This window comes from Prionailurus viverrinus, chromosome B3, assembly GCF_022837055.1.
Source record: "Prionailurus viverrinus isolate Anna chromosome B3, UM_Priviv_1.0, whole genome shotgun sequence".
In the NCBI taxonomy this organism is placed as follows: domain Eukaryota; kingdom Metazoa; phylum Chordata; class Mammalia; order Carnivora; family Felidae; genus Prionailurus; species Prionailurus viverrinus.
The window spans coordinates 48,627,190-48,647,144 of NC_062566.1; the positions used below are offsets into that span (position 1 = coordinate 48,627,190).

General features: G+C 38.5%; 1 protein-coding gene across 2 annotated transcripts in view; it reads right to left on the reverse strand.

The window, feature by feature from the left end:
• AP4E1 (adaptor related protein complex 4 subunit epsilon 1) overlaps positions 1 to 19,955 on the reverse strand; it is a 61,475-nt gene that overhangs the window by 6,327 nt on the left and 35,193 nt on the right. For both annotated transcript variants that reach the window (XM_047863506.1, XM_047863507.1), the window contains 5 exons: positions 17,507 to 17,809; positions 14,923 to 15,037; positions 10,493 to 10,616; positions 5,306 to 5,564; positions 1,394 to 1,948 (listed from right to left, as the gene is read on the reverse strand). In XM_047863506.1, the coding sequence (XP_047719462.1) occupies positions 1,394 to 1,948; positions 5,306 to 5,564; positions 10,493 to 10,616; positions 14,923 to 15,037; positions 17,507 to 17,809 (1,356 nt within the window). The remainder of the gene's footprint in view (positions 1 to 1,393; positions 1,949 to 5,305; positions 5,565 to 10,492; positions 10,617 to 14,922; positions 15,038 to 17,506; positions 17,810 to 19,955) is intronic.

Below are 19,955 nucleotides of genomic sequence, written 5' to 3' on the forward strand. Positions count from 1 at the left end.
AAAAAGATTATTTGGTTCTCAATCCTGACTAGCACTAGATGTTTAAAACAGGAGAGTTAAAAAACAAAACAAAACAAAACCCAAAAACACCACAACCAACACACACACACACACACACACACACACACACACACGTCTTCTTTTCTCAAGCTACAGTACACCCTTACTCAACCTATGGGGAGTCGAGCCCAAGCAACTGAATTAGATTTTGTTTTGTTTTGTTTTGTTTCTTTAAGTTCCATAGGTGGTCCTAATGAACACCTACAGTCAGAACTTCTGCCCTGGTCAGTGGCTCAGGTAATATCCCATTCAACACATTTTAGCTCACAGAAGAAATTGGTCAGTCTTGTGAAATAACTATCTACTGGTCAAGTCTCATAACTCCAGCAAGGACATCCATACAATAATGTAATATCAAAAAAGCAATTCTCTAGGGAAGAAATAGAATTGATGCCCAAGCACTCAACATAAATCAATGAAAGAAAAAGACAGCAGACAGTATACAATATTATCCTTCAATATTCTTACTCCTTGATGTTCTGCTTTGCTAAATTGAGAACTCTGTTTCAGTGTTTATGGCAAGAATGAAGAATGAATGAACATGGCAGTTCTGTGAGACATTTAAAGGGAGCAAAAAAACACAAAATTCACACTGAAAATAATAACACACTAACACCTACCAAGTGCTAGGTACTGCTGTAAGCATTTTACAGATATTAACTCATTTACTCCTCACAGTAAAGGCAGACACTATTAATATCTTCATTTTAAATGTGAGGAAACTGAAAGCCACAAAGCAGTTACATAACCTGACCATGTAACACAGCTAGTAAGTAGCAAAAGAAAGATTCAAAGCCAAGCATTCAGAGTCAAGAGTCTACATTCTTTTATTATTTTTTTTGTAATGTTTATTTATTTTTGAAAGAGAGAGAGTGAGACAGAGCGTGAGCAAAGGAGGGCCAGAGACAGGGAGACACAGAATAGGAAGCAGGCTCCAGGCTCTGAGCTGTCAGCACAGAGCCCGACGCGGGGCTCAAACCATGAACCCTGAGAACATGACCTGAGCCAAAGTCAGACGTCCAACCGACTGAGCCACCCAGGTGTCCCAAGAGCCTACATTCCTAACTACTGTGCTCTGTCCAAACTCACTTTATACATTTATATTTATGGCCTTCCCCAATATAGCTGGAAAATCTTTATTATGTTTCCTTGTCTCTTTTGAATAATTCGTCCTTACTCAAAATAATAAAAAACCTGTCACACCTTTGGGTCTTTTTGCTAAAGAGGAAAGGATGTGGATGAAATTTATAAATCATCAGAAGAGTCAAGAGCAGAAACACTAAGTAAGCATTACCCCTTTAAGAAAGAAATAAGGAACCATTCATTGTCTTACCTTGAAATTTTCTGCAGAAGAAATTTCTAAGTCAGCACTTTGCAATTCCAAACCACTCTTATTAGAAACTGACCAGACCACCAGTAAACAGTCATCTTTCCAAATTTTGTAAGAAGACACTGATATGGTTTCATTATTACAGAGCTCCACAAGATCTGAATGCATGTGTTCAGAAGTTTCTTCCAACAGAGAAGAAGCTAAAGAGATTTCATTAGTAACTGAGGCTGCAGTGGACGAAGGAGAGTGAAGACCTTCCATATCATCAGTGAACAAAGAAGGTGTAGACAGTGTGCAACTGGAGAGTTTCTCAACGGAGGGAAGTTCTGTGAGTGACTCAGAATCCAGAAGTTCTGAGTTGAGAGAAAACTTATTTAATTCTTTGTCTCCTCTATCCTGCAAATTATCCAAATAATAATCATCTTCATAAGTCACATCTGACGAAGAACTAAAGTAAGAACAGGGCATATTCTGAGCACTGGTTGTTTCTCCACTTTTGGTTTCCTTGACTTTTGATTTCCTTCTGAACTTGTGAGATACGGTATCTGCTTTTCCTAGCTGCAAAAATAAAATATAACAATATCTAAAAAACCCATTCTACCAGTCATGAGTTTTAAACATCTTTCTATAATTTCAAATGAACAATTTACTAATTTGTTAAGAGTCTATGTATAAAGCATAGATTAACAAAAGAATCAGAGATGAATAAAATGTTAAACCCTAAAATTATGACAGTTACCTCACTTTGAACTATTAGCTAAATCTTATTTCTCATTAAATATACATAACATCAAAAAAAGAAAGTCAAAAAGTCATTGGTGAACAATTCTAAAAACTTGATCAATTTCAGAATGTTAGAGTACAGAATTGCACAAATTAAGAACAGTGAGAAACCCAGCCGTTATTTGAGTTTCCAGAGTTGTCCTGTAGAAGAGAAGATACCCTCAAATACATGGATGGCTCAAACTCTGGTTCAGTTGTCTATGATAATCGTGATTTCATGGCCCACAAGTCAATAAACAGAGAAGAAAAACTGATTTTACCTCAAGAACCAACTGGCAATGACTGACACACATACAGCAGGCAAGAATTTTGTAATTGACTAGTGATGTTTGCTACTGACTCCGGTGATGGGAATGGCAAATTTGCCATCCTTAAGCCAACACTCCTGGGGAGGGGTCTGCAAATCTATGTAAGAATGGAGTGGTAGCTCACAATTCCCCTTGCCTCCCAAAGTTGCCTAGAATCAGGGCAGCAGTCTGGCACTACTCTAAATCCACATCTCCATCCTCCTAGGGGCTTCAACATGGTGTGGCCACCCTTCACGTGATTCCAGCTAAGCAGAATTCTAGTTCCTCTTCCATACCCTCTCACTCCCTCAAGTCCCAACACCTCTTCCAGCTTTCAGCAGATGTCTCCTATAGTTCAATTCAGAAGTCATCAAACAAGAACTAAAATTCTACTAACACAAAAATGAAAACAAGTGGGTGGGTGAAGGACTTCCATTTCCAAGTAACCAAGGGACTCGAATTAGATGTGTATTACACTGTTCAATATTGTTACTCAGGTCACTGATGTTCTGAGTTTTTTCATTTGTTTTTTCTCTTTTCTGTGCTTCATTTTGTGTTGTTTCTACTACTTTGTCTGCATGCTTAATAATTTTTTTTCTATAGTTTCTATCCTGCTGTTAATCAGAAGCTACACAAGCCACAGTACACTAGAGTGACATCTTGGTTAATGTTAACATTTAAAGAAAACAAACAGTTAACCTAGAATTTGTTACCCCAGAGAAAATTACTTTTAAAAATGAAGGTAAAAGAGGGGCGCCTGGGTGGCTCAGTTGGTTAAGTGTCCAACTCCTGGTTTCAGCTCAGATCACGACCTCACAACTTGTCGGTTCAAGCCCCACATCAGGCTCTGCACTGGCAGCTCGGGGCCTGCTTGGGATTCTCTTTCTCTCTCTCTCTGTCCCTCCCATACTCATGCTCTCTCTCTCCCAAAAATAAATAAACGTTTAAAAAATGAAGGTAAAGGGGCGCCTGGGTGGCTCAGTCGGTTAAACGTCCAACTTCGGCTCAGGTCACGATCTCGCGGTCCATGAGTTCGAGCCCCGCATCGGGCTCTGGGCTGATGGCTCAGAGCCTGGAGCCTGCTTCCGATTCTGTGTCTCCCTCTCTCTCTGCCCCTCCCCCGTTCATGCTCTGTCTCTGTCTCAAAAATAAATAAAACGTTAAAAAAAAAAATTAAAAAAAAAAATGAAGGTAAAAGAATAAAATCAAGAAACAGACTCTTGGCTATAGAGAACAAACTAAGGGTTGCTGAGGGGAGGTGGAGAGGGGGGAATGGGTTAAATAGGTGATGGGCATTAAGGAGGGCTCTTGTTGTGATGAGCACCAGGTGTTGTACGCAAATGTCGAGTCACTAAATTCTACACCTGAAACTAATATTACACTATGTTAACTAACTAGAATTTAAATAAAAACTTAAAAAAGTAACAAAAATGAATACAAAATAAAAGGCAAAGATGAGGAAAAACAAAAAGCCTTGATACTCAGAATGGATTATGTAAAAAAACTAACCCAGAAAGGATTTAGCATACCTTAAAAGGAAAAACACCCTCCTTACATTTCTGATTTCAAGTGCACCACAAAAAAAAAGCCTGATAATGAATTTGTCACAATGAATGTTCTCTTGAGAAAGACTGTTTAGTTGAAAGCTTTGCATGTTGTTGAAAGGGCAGAAATCCTTCGACATCAGCTATGGGGTTCACAAATCAGGGTTCTATAAGCCTGGGCGCACTGTGACCACAGAGAACTTGCCCCTTCAGTGCCAGGCATTCACTGATACCCTTACCACAGCCAGCTGGAACATCTTAGAGACCCAAGATAAGTCACTTTGCTGAAGTGCAAATGCTGACTGAGACAGCATTAAGATACATTACTTATTTATAACTTTTAGATTGAAATTTTTTTTTCCTTAGGAGGGGATCTCAAGTCTGATAGAAATGGGGTCTAAAAAGAGAGAGAAAACAAGCAAAGAGTATTACAGGGATGGAAGGAAAATTCCACCAGGAGAGAGGGAGGATGAAAGCACTGTAATGATGTAAAACTGAAGAAAAGGTAGCTCTAATCACTATTTTGTACCAGGTAGGTCCATCAGTCCACCAAACTGGCAATTACATGGAATTCTCAGATGCTCAAAAATAGCACCTGTCCTTCACTCTGAGTTTTCATTCTTTTCCTATGATAGTAATATATCAGCATAAAAAGTTTTGAAAACCATCATAATCATAATGCCTGAGTATTATTTTCATTTTGGGGTAATTCCTTTCAGTCTCAATACATTTTTATCTCCTTAACAGTTATAAACAAAATATAAATAAAACTTTATATTCTGTTTTTTTGCTTAATATGTCACATGTATTCTTTATTTTATAATGAAGTATTTATCATTTTTAATGGCTGAGTAATATTCTGAGCTAATATAATTTATGTACCTACTCTCCTACTGTTAGACATCTAAATTGATTCCTATCTTTTACTATTGAAAATACCATTTTGAGAAGTACTTTTCCCAAAGACATATCAATATTATTGAACTATTACTACCGAAAATACTTCCCACTGAGAACTGTCCTATCCACCCATGGGAGTAATACCTATGGTCATATTTGTAACTTTATTTGGACCCTGACCCTTGCCCCAGCTGACTGGACTACAGAGAACACCTGACTCAAGCTAAGCCAATTAGAATTTCTCTTTCAGAAATATAAAAAGTGTATCACTGGTGGCTCTGGAGCTAGGGAATCCATTTTCCACTGTGTGTATAGATGACAGCCAAGAGCTTTCGTAGAGCCCGGTTTTTTTGTACAAGACAGGGACAAAGATTCTCAGAGGACTATAACAGACTACTTACCAAATTGATTGTACTTTCTGTTCCTAGCCCAACAAATAATGATGACGCCAGCAGCTGCTTTTCTTTCTCCTCTTTAGATTGGGTAAGGACTTGAGACTGATCCTTTTTAATTACAGTTTGGTCTACATTCTCCATTATTATACTCTCTTGAGGAACAGGCGGAACTTCAGTTTCATCCCCAGTTTTGCCTTCTTTCTTGGGAAGATAGCCCTCTTTCCCCCATAATTTCTTTATACCTTCCAGCTTCAAGCTATTTGTCCTAAGGAGATTAATAATGAAATCAAGTCAACTTAAATAACTGCTGCTTAAATAACTTACTTTTTTGAGGCATTTTTAAAAACACATCATTGCCATGACCTCTTAAAAACAGCTTTCATATTCTATACTCTATGTCAGGAAGTAAAACCTAGATCCCATGATGTTATTTTAGTTTCATCCAATGTCCCCACACCCTTCAGCTAAAGGATTTAAGGCACTAGAACCCTAGACTTAGTTAAAAATTTCAGATCACTTAATTGCTTGAATAAGTTGTCCAAATCAAAACTACTATAAATTAGCTCCTTTCCTCCACTGACTTTTCAAAAATACCTTTAATTCTGATGAGTTAAAGATCAGAAATGACTCTTAGTAAGTTTCTTGGCTATAACCACCCAATAAATTCATTAAATAAAATCCTGTTGAAAGCAAAAAAAACCCCAACAAATCATTCAAATCCACTCCTTTGATTTAATCCAAAAAGTTTTCTTAATGTGAACTCTAGCTACATAGTCAACTATTATAAATGTAATTTTATTAAAATGAATGAGGTTTGGGGCGCCCTGGGTGGCTCAGTTGGTTAAGCGTCCGACTTCAGCTCAGGTCATGACCTCACGGGTTCGTGGGTTTGAGCCCGGCACTGGACTCTGTGCTAACAGCTCAGAGCCTGGAGCCTGCTTCGGATTCTGTGTCTCCTTCTCTCTCTGCCCCTCCCCTGCTTGCGCACTCTGTCTCAAAAATAAATAAACATTTAAAAAAAATTTTTTTTAATTTTTTTATTTTTGAGACAGAGAGAGAGCATGAGCAGTGGAGGGGCAGAGAGGGAGGGAGACACAGAATCGGAAACAGGCTCCAGGCTCTGAGCCATCAGCCCAGAGCCCGACGCGGGGCTCGAACTCCCGGACCGCGAGATCGTGATCTGGCTGAAGTCGGACGCCTAACCGACTGCGCCACCCAGGCGCCCCACCCCCCCAAAAAATTTTTTTAATGAAATGAGGTTTGATCTGTAAGAGAAAAAAGATTTTTTTGAAAAAGCATGAAGATTATGAGCCTTTTTACTGGAGATGGAAGAACTTAAAGTCATGATTAGAGTTTGGACTCACCTACTGCTGTCCCAAAAGTTATTACATCTGTGACTCTATACTGACTAAGATAATCACCAAGTACAGGCTGAAACAGCCAAAGTTAACCTCTATTGTTTTTGTTTAAGAACCATGTCTCCTTTGCTCTTGGATCATTTAAGCATCCCTGTCATGGCCCAAAATAGCATTTTAACATTTGTACTACAAAACAGATCATAAAATGAATCTAAAAGAAAAACTCAGAATTATCTGTACAAGTTATTATTCCTTTCTAATTTGTTGGACTCATGATCAATTTGATTTTCTATATATGCAAAAAACATAGGTGGTCACACTTCATACTGAGTGAAGAACTAATACTATTAAATAGTAATTGGCTGAAAGAAAATTTGAGTGTTAATAAAGAATGCCCTATGGGGAATTAGTCCAATCCTTCAGAATGAATTTTACTGCTAAATTTTCCTTTTATGAATACCTTCATTTCTCCCTTTCTTTCATGTACCAAAAAAGCCTTCTAAAAAGTTTTTTTTTTTTTGTTTTTTTTTTCAACGTTTATTTATTTTTTTTGGGACAGAGAGAGACAGAGCATGAACGGGGGAGGGGCAGAGAGAGAGGCAGACAAAGAATCGGAAACAGGCTCCAGGCTCTGAGCCATCAGCCCAGAGCCCGACACGGGGCTCGAACTCCCGGACCGCGAGATCATGACCTGGCTGAAGTCGGACGCTTAACCGACTGCGCCACCCAGGCGCCCCTAAAAAGTTTTTTTAAAAATAAAGCTATTATTTATCCACCAGACCTCTTAGAAGAAAACTGGCTGTCTTTGTAAGAGCGGATCCAAAAGTGGTCATGGGAACCACTAAAATGACCCCTAGCATCTCTAGGATGCTCAACAACAGGAACTCAAAGGGATTCATAAATTCCTAGTGTTTCTGTAACCCTATTTATTAAAAAATATCCTTTAATTAATAAGGAAAAAGGGCAACTCTCCAAGTTTTACAAATAAATGATTTAAATATCAGTTTAACAACAACAACAAAAAAAAGCAAGTATGGTAGACCCTGGGATGCTCCATCCAGATCATCCTTCAATAAAGGACTTGTTGCCCCAACTGTTGGGAGTACAGTCCTCTCTAGGATTGCCTCAAATGCAAAGAGTCACCTCGCCTGAGATCACACCCCTTCCCAGGGAAGCCCAAACCCAGTGACTGTGGGACAGAAGTCCTGGCCACAGTCCTGGCCACCCATTTGGGTCCAACTCAGGTCAACTCTGAAGAAGGGCCACTCTAACTTCAGAGCTCCTCATGGGATCAGCAGAGGCTGCTGTTGGCACCGCGTTGCATCTTAACTTCCTCCTCTGCTCAAACCTGCTTCTTTCTCCTTCCTTCCACAGGTGTTGATCACAAGGGCACTGCCTTAATATTCTGCATGCGAAACTCCATCACGGAATGCACTTGCCAGGGAATCCAATCCACAACAACAGACAAAATAGAAGAGGAAAAATAAGCCTAAAAGGAGCCTCAAACTACTTTAAAGATTTCTTGCATATTTCATCTGCATACATGCCTATTATCAACATAAATTTTGTCATGCATTACATATCGAAAGTCTAAAAAGTAGGAAAAATGAATAAAAGCACAAAATATGATTCTTTATATGAAACCTACTGAAAAAGAATTGTTTTAAACATGCATTATCTTTGCCTGGATTTTAACAATAATAATATAATTCATGATATTATGTGGCATATATACTTTCGTATTGTTTTTAATCAGATCGTTCAAACAAAGATGTAAATTCTGGCCAAGCAACCTTCAAAAGATTAGGGATACACTTTAACTCAGCTCTAGAAATCCCCATCTGAGATAGTCCCAAATAGGGCTTAAGGTAAGAAATTATAAACTGGGCTTTCTACTACTTTATTCTCAGCTTGCCAGAGGTTGGACAAGAGTGACTGTCTCCTCCTAAAGCCTTGTCAATTACCATACAGGTTCCCAATCTGAAATGATGTGTGAGCTGTAGTCCTCCTGGGAAAGAAATTTAAAATTCATCCCTCATGTCCCATTTCATGATAAAACAGCAAGTGTATAATTCCTTAGCAGCTCTGCCAAATGTCATTTTTCTGAGAAGTACATGTAAATATACAGGATTTACAAGGCCCTGTCAAGTCTCCCAGATCTTAGTTCAGTACTAAACAAACAGACGCTGTCACCTGTTGTGCAGGTAAAAGAGACTGTTTCCTCCCTGGGTTTGGAGGGTTTCTATCCTCTCCTTCCCTTATCCCGCAATTCTCTGTTCAGGGCACTTAACTGCTGTCACCACTACCATCAAATGCTCACAAATCATATCTGTTCCCCATGCTTGGAATACCAAAATTAAATGTCTGGGAAAGAAAAGGGTGTCAACAGAGAATGAAAAAGAGGCTAAGAAAGAGAATTTCATTCAGCATATCACCCTACATTCCTCATAATCTATGTGTCATTTTTCTGATAAGTACTTCTCATAACCATCATGCTGGAAGACTGACAAATGCAAAAATGGACATATAATAAGCTGACTGACTCCATAATGAACATATGAGGACTCAAAATTCAAATTTCATCTTTTAAAGTTGTCACTTCTGAAATTTTATTACATTTATTCCAACAAAGCTGCCATTACTCAAAACATTTTTTAATAAGCACAGAATAGTATATGGAGTGTTGAATCACTATACTGTACACCAGAAACGAATACAACACTGTATATTAACTACACTGGAATAAAATTTAAAAAAAGATTTTTTAAATCTTTTAGAAGCTCCTAAACAAACAAGGAAGCCATTTTCATTACTTTATGTCACATCAATATATTGACCAGTTATCCAGATAGATCACTAATTTCATTTGGTTAACTCAGCTTTTGGATAATGACAACTATGGCAATGACAATCACTATTAATAATAGCAGTTATCATTTACCATGCACTACATTTTATGAGGCACCTTATATATATTATCTCACTTTTTTAACTTAGTCATGTTTCTAAAAGTAATTTATTATATTTCGAAAACCAAAATCTACTTAAAATGGTTGAAGATTTGGCTCCACATAAGACATTTAGATAAATGTCTTCACCAATTCTCCAGGTAGCTGGAAAGAAGCTCTGAAAGCATTTTGAGCAAAGTATACATTTACTTAAATGAAGTCAGTCATCTTATTTTATGTTCATCTCTCTGTCAATCTTCCAATGAAACAGTTTATAAGAAGATTATGAGGAATGTAGAGTAATATGCTCATATTCACCTGTGTATGTAAGTTCTCACATATTTCTTTAACAAATGTATGTGTATACATGTGTGCATATATATATGTGTGTGTATAATACACATACAAACATACATACATACATACACATACAATATGCAGTAATAACACACGTCATTACTGTGTATAAAGCCTATGTACACTATTCTGTGTTGAAGGTAAGCAAGCTCTCTTAAAAGTTCTCTTGTACAGGGGCACTTGGGTGGCTCAGTCAGTTGAGAGTCTGACTCCGGCTCAGGTCACAATCTCACGGTTCAAGAGTTTGAGCCCTGTATCAGGCTCTGTGCCGACAGTGCTTGCTTCAGATTCTGTGTCTCCCTCGCTCTCTGCCCCTACCCCGCTTGTGCTCTCTCAAAAATAAATAAAAAACATTAAAAAATAAATAAATAAAATAAAAGTTCTCTTGTACAACATCAACACCTTGAAAGCAATAAATAGGAAAAACTGAAACAAGAGGCTATGCAGAATTTAGCTTTCAGGAATCCTTCTACATTTAAAAATATTTAAATACTCCTCTATGTTCTCAGTTTTATCAAGAAAGAACTTACTCTTTCAGCCCAGTCTCTGCACTATTCCCAGATATATCTGAACCAAGAGAAATGCCAGCAGGAGACTGTCGTCCAGTGAAGCCAGATGAAGAAAATGAAAGTCCATATGGTTCAAAATTGAGAACTAGAATTTTAAAACAATAACAGAAGTTCATATTTAAAACAAAGCAAAAGTTAGGGGGGAAAAAGCAGATGTTATCAAAATTACCAGTCACTACTGAAATAAAATAATGGAAGACTAGAATCCAATGACACTTTTTAAACTGGAAGGGGCACTGAAGATGATTTAATCAAATAATAATAAAGTAGCTATGATTTATTGAAGGTCTACTACAGTCTTCACACTATTAGTTGAGAAAAGACAAACAGTACTTCATTTTTATCTTTTCACCTCCCTGAGAAGCTAAACTAGGATCCAATTAGGAAAGACAACTGATAAACCAGGTCTACTGAAAATTGCTGCTCCCAGACAAAAATGTTTAATGAGCTATGAATGAAGAGATAGTGTTTTTCCTTAACAAAATGTTCTTAAGCACATTCCTATGCCAAATAGACTAATGGACCCTTCAAAGTGAAATATCCCTTACTGACAAAGAACAAGGTTTATTCAGATTCAGATTCCTTTGACTCTGTATACCCAAATGAATTCAATCAGAGCCATAAAAATTCATACTGATATTGTGGTGGAGCAGATGCCAATATCCATTCTCCTCTTCTTTCCAAGTAATAGAACCCTGGATTCTAAGTAATAGAACCCTGGATTCATGGCAACCCAGAAAGAAATGACATTTCCAGACTCCTTTGCCATGAATTTGAGTCCTGACCAATGAAATTATGCACACATTCTGAGCACAACTTCTGGGAGGAATCTTCCTGGAAAAAAAAAAAAAATCTTTCTTCTCTCCCTTTCCTCCTTTACATTCATGAAGCCATTATCAATCCCAGGCTGCCTACTTCTGGAATTCCTTTAAGGGAAAGAGCAGTAATCTTCTGTCTTGTATAAGACCCTATATTGTTCTTTTGTTTTCTAATATGCTATGCAGCTATACCTAATCCTAACTGGCATTATTTATCTTTATGGACTGTCTGGATTATAACATAAAGGACCTCCTTAAATCATAAAAAAGTGCCGTATAAAAAATAAATGTGAGCTTCTGTAATTATTATTTTCATCTTACAAATACAGAAACTGTAGCAAAGTTTGCCATGAACTTAACCAAGATTACAAAAACAGGAAAAATGATAGAGCCAGATAAGAAATCGGATACTCTGGTTCTAGAGCTCACTCTCCACTGTCTCCTGCAAAGGAAACAGCATTTAATCCAAAGAGAACTACATAAATTTTTGTTGTTACCCAAATGAATGATATAGAAGAGAAATCAATGTGCAATAGAAAAAAATAATGGGCTAATTAGTAATCAGAAGAACTGAGTTCTTGACATGCATCGGGTATTAAATGGGTGCATGAACTTGACCTTAATTTCTTTGTCTGTAAAGTGAAGGGTTCAGGCTTGATCAGCAGTTTCCAAATGCTGATTTGATAACCAGGATCAAGCTGACTGTGTAGAATCTCCCACAGACCTTTTTGTACATACAGCCAAGCTTTTACAGATTCAGATACAAAAGATACAGGAGTATGGCACAAAAATCTGTATCATTTTTTAAAACTCTTTTTGATTCTGATTCATAACCATGTTTGGAAACCACTTGTCTAAACATTCCAAGGTCATTTTCAGCTAGAAAATCCTCTCATTTTAAGCTTTTCAGGGGCACCTAGGTGGCTCAGCTGGTTAAGTGTCCAACTCTTGGTTTCAGCTCAGGTCATGATCTCACGTTTTGTGAGTTCAAGCCCCACATCAGGCTCTGTGCTAACAGTGCAGAGCCTGCTTGGGATTCTCTCTCTCCCTCTCTCTCTCTGTCCCTCCCCCAGTGACTCTCTCTGTCTCTCTCAAAACCAATAAGCTTAAAAAAAACTAAGCTCTTTTTTTCTTTTTTCCTTCCCCTCCCCCGTGGGTTTCTGTTAAGTTTCTCAGGATCCACATAAGAGTGAAAACATATGGTATCTGTCTTTCTCTGTATGGCTTATTTCACTTAGCATCACACTCTCCAGTTCCATCCACGTTGCTACAAAGGGCCATATTTCGTTCTTTCTCATTGCCATGTAGTACTCCATTGTGTATATAAACCACAATTTCTTTATCCATTCATCAGTTGATGGACATTTAGGCTCTTTCCATAATTTGGCTATTGTTGAGAGTGCTGCTATAAACATTGGGGTACAAGTGCCCCTATGCATCAGTACTCCTGTATCCCTTGGGTAAATTCCTAGCAGTGCTATTGCTGGGTCATAGGGTAGGTCTATTTTTAATTTTCTGAGGAACCTCCACACTGTTTTCCAGAGTGGCTGCACCAGTTTGCATTCCCACCAACAGTGCAAGAGGGTTCCCGTTTCTCCACATCCTCTCCAGCATCTATAGTCTCCTGATTTGTTCATTTTGGCCACTCTGACTGGCGTGAGGTGATATCTGAGTGTGGTTTTGATTTGTATTTCCCTGATAAGGAGCGACGTTGAGCATCTTTTCATGTGCCTGTTGGCCATCCGGATGTCTTCTTTAGAGAAGTGTCTATTCATGTTTTCTGCCCATTTCTTCACTGGGTTATTTGTTTTTTGGGTGTGGAGTTTGGTGAGCTCTGTATAGATTTTGGATACTAGCCCTTTGTCCGATATGTCATTTGCAAATATCTTTTCCCATTCCGTTGGTTGCCTTTTAGTTTTGTTAGTTGTTTCCTTTGCTGTGCAGAAGCTTTTTATCTTCATAAGGTCCCAGTAATTCATTTTTGCTTTTAATTCCCTTGCCTTTGGGAATGTGTCGAGTAAGAGATTGCTACGGCTGAGGTCAGAGAGGTCTTTTCCTGCTTTCTCCTCTAGGGTTTTGATGGTTAGAGTGGGAGAGAACCAAAGCATAAGAGACTCTTAAAAACTGAGAACAAACTGAGGGTTGATGGGGGGTGGGAGGGAGGGGAGGGTGGGTGATGGGTATTGAGGAGGGCACCTTTTGGGATGAGCACTAGGTGTTGTATGGAAACCAATTTGACAATAAATTTCATAGATTGAAAAAAAAAAATCTAAGCTTTTCTATCACCGAGTTTAACTTTCTGTCCCACTTTTAACTCTTTAATAGCATCTGTGACAGCCAGTTACCCAGCCTCTGCATTAACAAAATAAGTGAAGAACTCAAGCAATGTTTCCTATGCATAAGTAAAAACAAAGAGTTTAAGCCAAAGATCAAGTAAAGATAGAGTTTAAACACAAGAGCAGAAAGAATTCAAAAGCAGAGGTATAGTTTAAGAGTAAAGAGAAAAAAACTAGACATAGAAGGGGACAGCATATGGAAAAGAGATAAAATTCCAAACCTGAGACAACAAAATTAAACACTGTCATCTAAGGAAGGCCTGGAAAGGATCGAGGTTGAGAATGAACTTCAAGCCACATTCTTTTCATTCTTTAGTGAAAATTTCCCAAGTCTTTATAGAGGTGAATAACAAGAAGGGCCAAAGATTTTTAAAAGTTAACTAGATGTACAAGAGCTCATGTGCATATGGGAATCAGGAGGAGAATCACAGCATGCAGGAAGAGTCAGGAGAAGGAAGTAGATGGATGAATTGCAACTTAGACTTTTCTGGTATCATTTTAAGATCAATCATTTAGTTATACCTACCACAGAACCTGGAAAGTACTTGACAAAATCATTAGATGATGAGTGGGGAGAAAAAGAGCTTTCAGATTGAACTTTTCAGTATTAACATTCTGAACTCCTACAAAGATAATACTCAATGGTCTCCCTTTATTCATATAAATACTTCCCATCCACCATCCAAACACCTCAATGATTTCCTCTTTACCAAAATCATGACAGGCATCTTCCACTGACAGACTACATTTCTAAAATCTGAAGTTAATCTTTCCTTTCTTAGCTGTTTCTCACTTCACTGATCAGATATTTTGTTACAGGAAGCATTCAAACACACTTAAGATATATAACACTGCTCAGAATGAAAATGAAACTCACTAGTCCACAGTAACCAGACTTCTTTTCTCAAATTTCTCTGTAGATATGCTCATGTGATTATCTATCAGCCCTCCATCTAGCACAGTGACCCAACATGATAATTCCATCTTCAAGTTCTTTCAAAGTTCCAGAATGACTATCTTAGGCATTTAAATATATGGAGCCTATGACTTTGGGAATACCTCTAGGCTAACTTTTTTTTCTGGGTATCCAAAGACCTAGGCAGAGTAAATAAGTCACAAGCAGATTTAAAGAGAGATAACAAAAATAAGTATCCTCAGTTATCTACATTACATGACTATAATACGAATTGCATTAAAAAAAAAAAATGATGTCCCTTACAGACCCATAGAAAATTACCTTTTTCCTGAGAAAGCTTCTCCTCCTGACGTTGGTGGTGAGGTTTGTAAGGTGCTGCCCCCTGACTGAGTTCTTCAGCCACAAAACCATCCAGAAAAGATAAGGAAGCATCTACCTGTATAAAAGTGAAGCAAAAATCAGAAATTACAAAACTTTACCCTAAACCTAGACTGTACATTCACATAACTAATTTCAATCCATATGTCCTAAAAATAATTTTTAAGTGAAAAAAAAGAACTTCAGTTCTAAAAATGCTACTAGTGTTACCCAACTCTCTAGCTCTCTAAAACACCTATATTCAAATCACTCAGCTAAGTATGTAACAATGAAAGTCATCTGCAGTTATTATTAATTTCATTGTACTGCAGAATAAACTTTTGAGCATCCAGTATGTTACAGCATCATGTAAGGTGCTATGATGAAGACAAAGAAAGACATTTCTCCTGCCCTCATGAGACTTTAACCTACTAGAGAAGACATCTACACTCTGAGCTAGTGTCTGTATTAGTTTGCTGCTAGGGACTAAAAACAAAGTGTTGGCAAGGCTAGTTCCTCTGGGAGGCTCCAAGGGAGAATAAGTTCCTTCTCCCTTCTAGCTTCTAAAGGCGCCACCATTCCCTGGCTTGTGGCCCCATCACTCTGATCTCTACTTCTACTGTTAGTTGGCTTTCTACTGACTCTTTGCTTACTTTTATAAGAACTCTTGTGATCATGCCTTCTTGGACAATCCAAAATAATCTCCCCCTCAAAAATTCCTTAATTTAAGCATATCTACAAAGTCCTTATTACCATGTAAGATAACAAATACACAGGCTGCAGAGAATGAAGTATGCACATCTTGGGGAAGGCTACTATTCAGACCCTGGCAGTGCCTTTAACTATCCTATTCTTTTCTACCTAAAAATACCTTTTCACAAATCTATGGAAAATTACCTAATTTCAGCAGGAATAAAAAGGTACAAAAGAATGAATAAGTGAAAATAAATAAGAGATGAAGAAAGAGTGAGGGGAAAGGATAAAAGAAAAAGTGAGGAAAGAAGAATGAGATATACACAAAAGGATATAGCAGTGGTGGCCTCAGAAGCCACAGATCTGCCTCTCCTGGTTTAGCCAACTGTATGCAAACAGCTCCAATAATTAGAAGAACAGACAGATCTCAAATATTTAAGTGGCATGACACACTCTGAATCTGGAAAGGTTCTTACAAAATGAAGACATGTCATCATTTCAATCTTTCATTGGAGGAAAGAGGAAAAAGAGTTATTTCCTAGTTTTGTACTATGTATAGCATATTTAGGGGAGCCTGAGTGGCTCAGTTGGTTAAGTGTCCGACTCTTGGTTTAGGTCAGGTCATGATCTCAGTTTGTGGGTCTGAGCCCTGCATCGGGCACAGCAATGAGAGCCCAGGGGCGGCTTGGGATTATCTCTCCCTCTTTCTCTGCCCCTCCACCACTCTCTCTCTTTCCTTCTCTCTCTCTCTCTCTCTCAAAATAAATAAATAAACTTAAAAAAAATATTATGTATAGCATATTTATTCACCTTTTCAATGAATGTCTTTGGGCCTCCTACCAAAGGTGAAAGAAAGGTGTCTACCCCTGAGGAGCTTTTGAAAGAACTAATGAACAAAGAGGTTCAAAATGAATATAAGTCATGAAAATCTGAGTCAGAATTAGTAGGAATGCTGCCCCTCCTCTCCTCTTTCTCAACTATATGACATCTAACAAATAAAAATTTGTACAAATCTGGCTTCCTTTTGGCAATTTCCTAATTTACACCAGTCTGGAGAAGAGATCAGTACATATTCAGAGGGTGAGTAGTAACTGAGCCCATTAGGTTAGAAAGAGTAGTGGCTTAAAGTTAGGTAGGACAAGGAAGGTGGTTGATCAGGTTCCAAAGTGGTAAAGAAGTTAGACACTAGGTGGACAAAATGCAACAGAGAACTATTTTTTACATTCTCAAAGATACCAAAGTAATAATAAAATTGCATATTAGAGAAGTTCAAAGGAGATTTTAAAAATTTAATTTTTTTATGTTTATTTAGAGACAGAGACAGTGCAGGGTTTAGGGGGGCAGAGAGAGAGAGAGAGAGAGAGAGAGAGAGAGAGAGGGAGGGAGGGAGAGGGAGACAGAGAGAGAGAGAGAGAGAGGGAGAGAGAGAGAGACATTGAGAATATCCCATGCAGGCTCCACACTGCCAGCACAGAGCCTGACGCAGGGCTTGAACCCACGAAACCGCAAGATCATGACCTGAGCCAAAACCAAGAGTCAGATGCTCAACCGAGTCGCCCAGGCTCCCCCCAAAATTTAGTACTTGAACTACCATATATTAAAAGAGACTGCCACTGGATATTAAACTGCTTCAGTGCAGTTCTCCGGAAGAGATACTGATCTATTCCCAACTCTTTAAGAGCTCTACTGAATTGAAGCTCTCAAATTCTCTCATATGATGTGAGAAAAACTCCAACCTTTATCTGAAGTGTTACAGAAAGTATATTTTGATATATTCCAGATACATCACAAAGGTAAGAATTATTCTGTTTGGAGACGATGCAATTTTTACAAAGATAAAATACAGATGCCTTACCACCATGTCTTCACAGCTCTTATCAACTGGAAGCAAGCTCTTCATAAGTTCCACATTCTCACGTAAGCGTTTTAATTCAAACGCATGCTGTCTCATACAAGTATCCAAAGATACGGTGAATTCCTGGATTAATCTCTCAACTATGTTAGAAGAGTGTGCTTGGGGTGTCAACTTGGTAACAGCAGCAAGTAACCAGGCTTTTGTTTCTGAAGAAACCGAGTCATTCATAAGTAACTTGTAGAGTTTGGTTATAACTTCCTCTGGCGTTTCCTCATCTAAGAGATAGGAATACTCCCCTAACACCTATGAGTAAAACAAAGAGACTGTTCATATAGAAATATCAAGCAAATTGTACTGGGCACATCTGTACACAGCAAATTGTACTGGGAAATCCAAACAAAGTAGCTGCTGCTGGAGTGAATTTAATCTAGAGTAAATATATTCTCATGGTGAAGAAATTCTTAAAGATAAAATTGTATATTTTAGTGTCAAAATTATACCAAGAATTAGAACTCAATACCAAAAGATTTTCCACATCTTTATCATCCACAAAATATAAAGCAGCATACTTTACAAGTGAGCTTTCTTCTGAACTTCCAGTTCAGTTGTTGCCTTTTATCAACACCTCCACATTCTGTTACTTATTTTGCAATTAGCATTGAAACCAGTGGTTCTCACATGCTAGTGTGCATGAGAGTCACCTAAGGTGTTTCATTTCTAGGTTCTACCCCCAGATATTCTGAGTGAGTATGTCTGTGGTCGGGATCCACAGTGCACATTTGGAACCAGCATCAGCTGATTCTGATGTACATGATCCACAGAAGAAACTCTGAGGAAGGCTGACCTATGTTACATATCCTTTTTCTTACAACTTATTTAGGTGATACATAATCCTACTGGTCTCAAAAATTATTAATAAACTGATAACTCATATAGTGTGAGATCTTTCCTAAGTGCTATTTATGGAATATTTTCATGTCTTTAGTGTAACACTGGCACCAGCAGGAAAAAACGGGAGGGGAGGTAAAGTGATAGGCAAGGGAAAATTTACAGCTAGTAACAAGAAAAGGAGGAAAAATTAATAGAAATAAATAAATCCAATCCTTAAAGTAGCAAGATAATTTTTTGAGTGGTTTAAGAAGATGAAAGGTATCTCTAGAAAAGCTGGTAATCTAACAGCCAGTTCAAAAATTACTGGGTGGTGGGAGGCTGATGCCTGGGTGGTTCAGTTGGTTGAGCATCAGATTCTTGACCTCAGTTCAGGTCATGATCACAGGGTCAGGAGATCAAGGCCTGTGTCAGGCTCTGCGCTAATGTGGAGCCTGTCTAGGATTCTCTCTCTCCCTCTGCCCCTCCCCCATTCTCTCTCTTTCTTTCTAAAATAAAAATAAAAATAATAACAATGGGAAGACAGAGTAGATGCATTTTCCCCTATTCCTCCCATTAAGTACATCTAAAATCCTTGGTGTTATATATAAAACACACATAAAAAGACACAGATAGGTGGAGAAAAGAAGGCCAATTGCTAACGACTTTGTGATAGTACGGTGGGTTATCTGCTGCCTCATACACCCCAGACTGGGTATTAGAGAGCCAGCAACCTGGAAACAGCAATGGGCACAGACAAAATGACCCCAAGAAAAGCCTGCCCTCTAGCCAAAGAGCCAGGACTGAAAACTTATTTATTTTTATTTTTTAAATGTTTATGTATTTATTTTGGGGAAGAGAGAGTGCAAGCAGGGAAGGGACGGAGAGAAAGAGAGAGAGAGAGAGAGAGCTCAGCACAGAGCCTGATGCAGGGCTCAATCCCATAATCCTGGGATCATCACCAGAGCCAAAATCAACAATCAGACACTTAACTGACTGGGCCACCCAGGCACCCCAGGAAGACAGAAAACTTTTAGACAATAACCCTCTACTCTAGCCAAGTACCACATAGAAAAAAACCCACAGACCCACCCACACCACCAAAGGCTGAGTAGAGAACCAAGACTTCCACCCCTATCAGGCTGTAAGAGGCGCTCCAATTCCCTCAAAAGGGAGAAGACTCAGTAGGGAGCTAGGACTTTCATCCCCACCAAGTTGTCAAGAGGCCACTCCTCTGCAGTGTCCATGAAGATCACATATGGAAGCCTGCATTTTATACCCTCTACCCAGGTATAAAGAGGGATTCCTCCGCCCCTTCACTGGGATGATGTCAGAAGCCCTGTGGAGAGTCAGGGCTTTCACCACTGCTCAGTCATTACAAGGCCACCCATCCACAATGTCAGTGGAGGCCACACAGAGATCTCAACACCTGTGTCACAATGCCATTACCAAAAGACTCTAATCAACATTTACCAAACACACCATCCAACAATAACAGAATACCCACTCCTTTCAAGCACTCACAGAACATATAATAAGACGTATCTTAGGCCATAAAACAAACATCAAAAAACTTAACAAA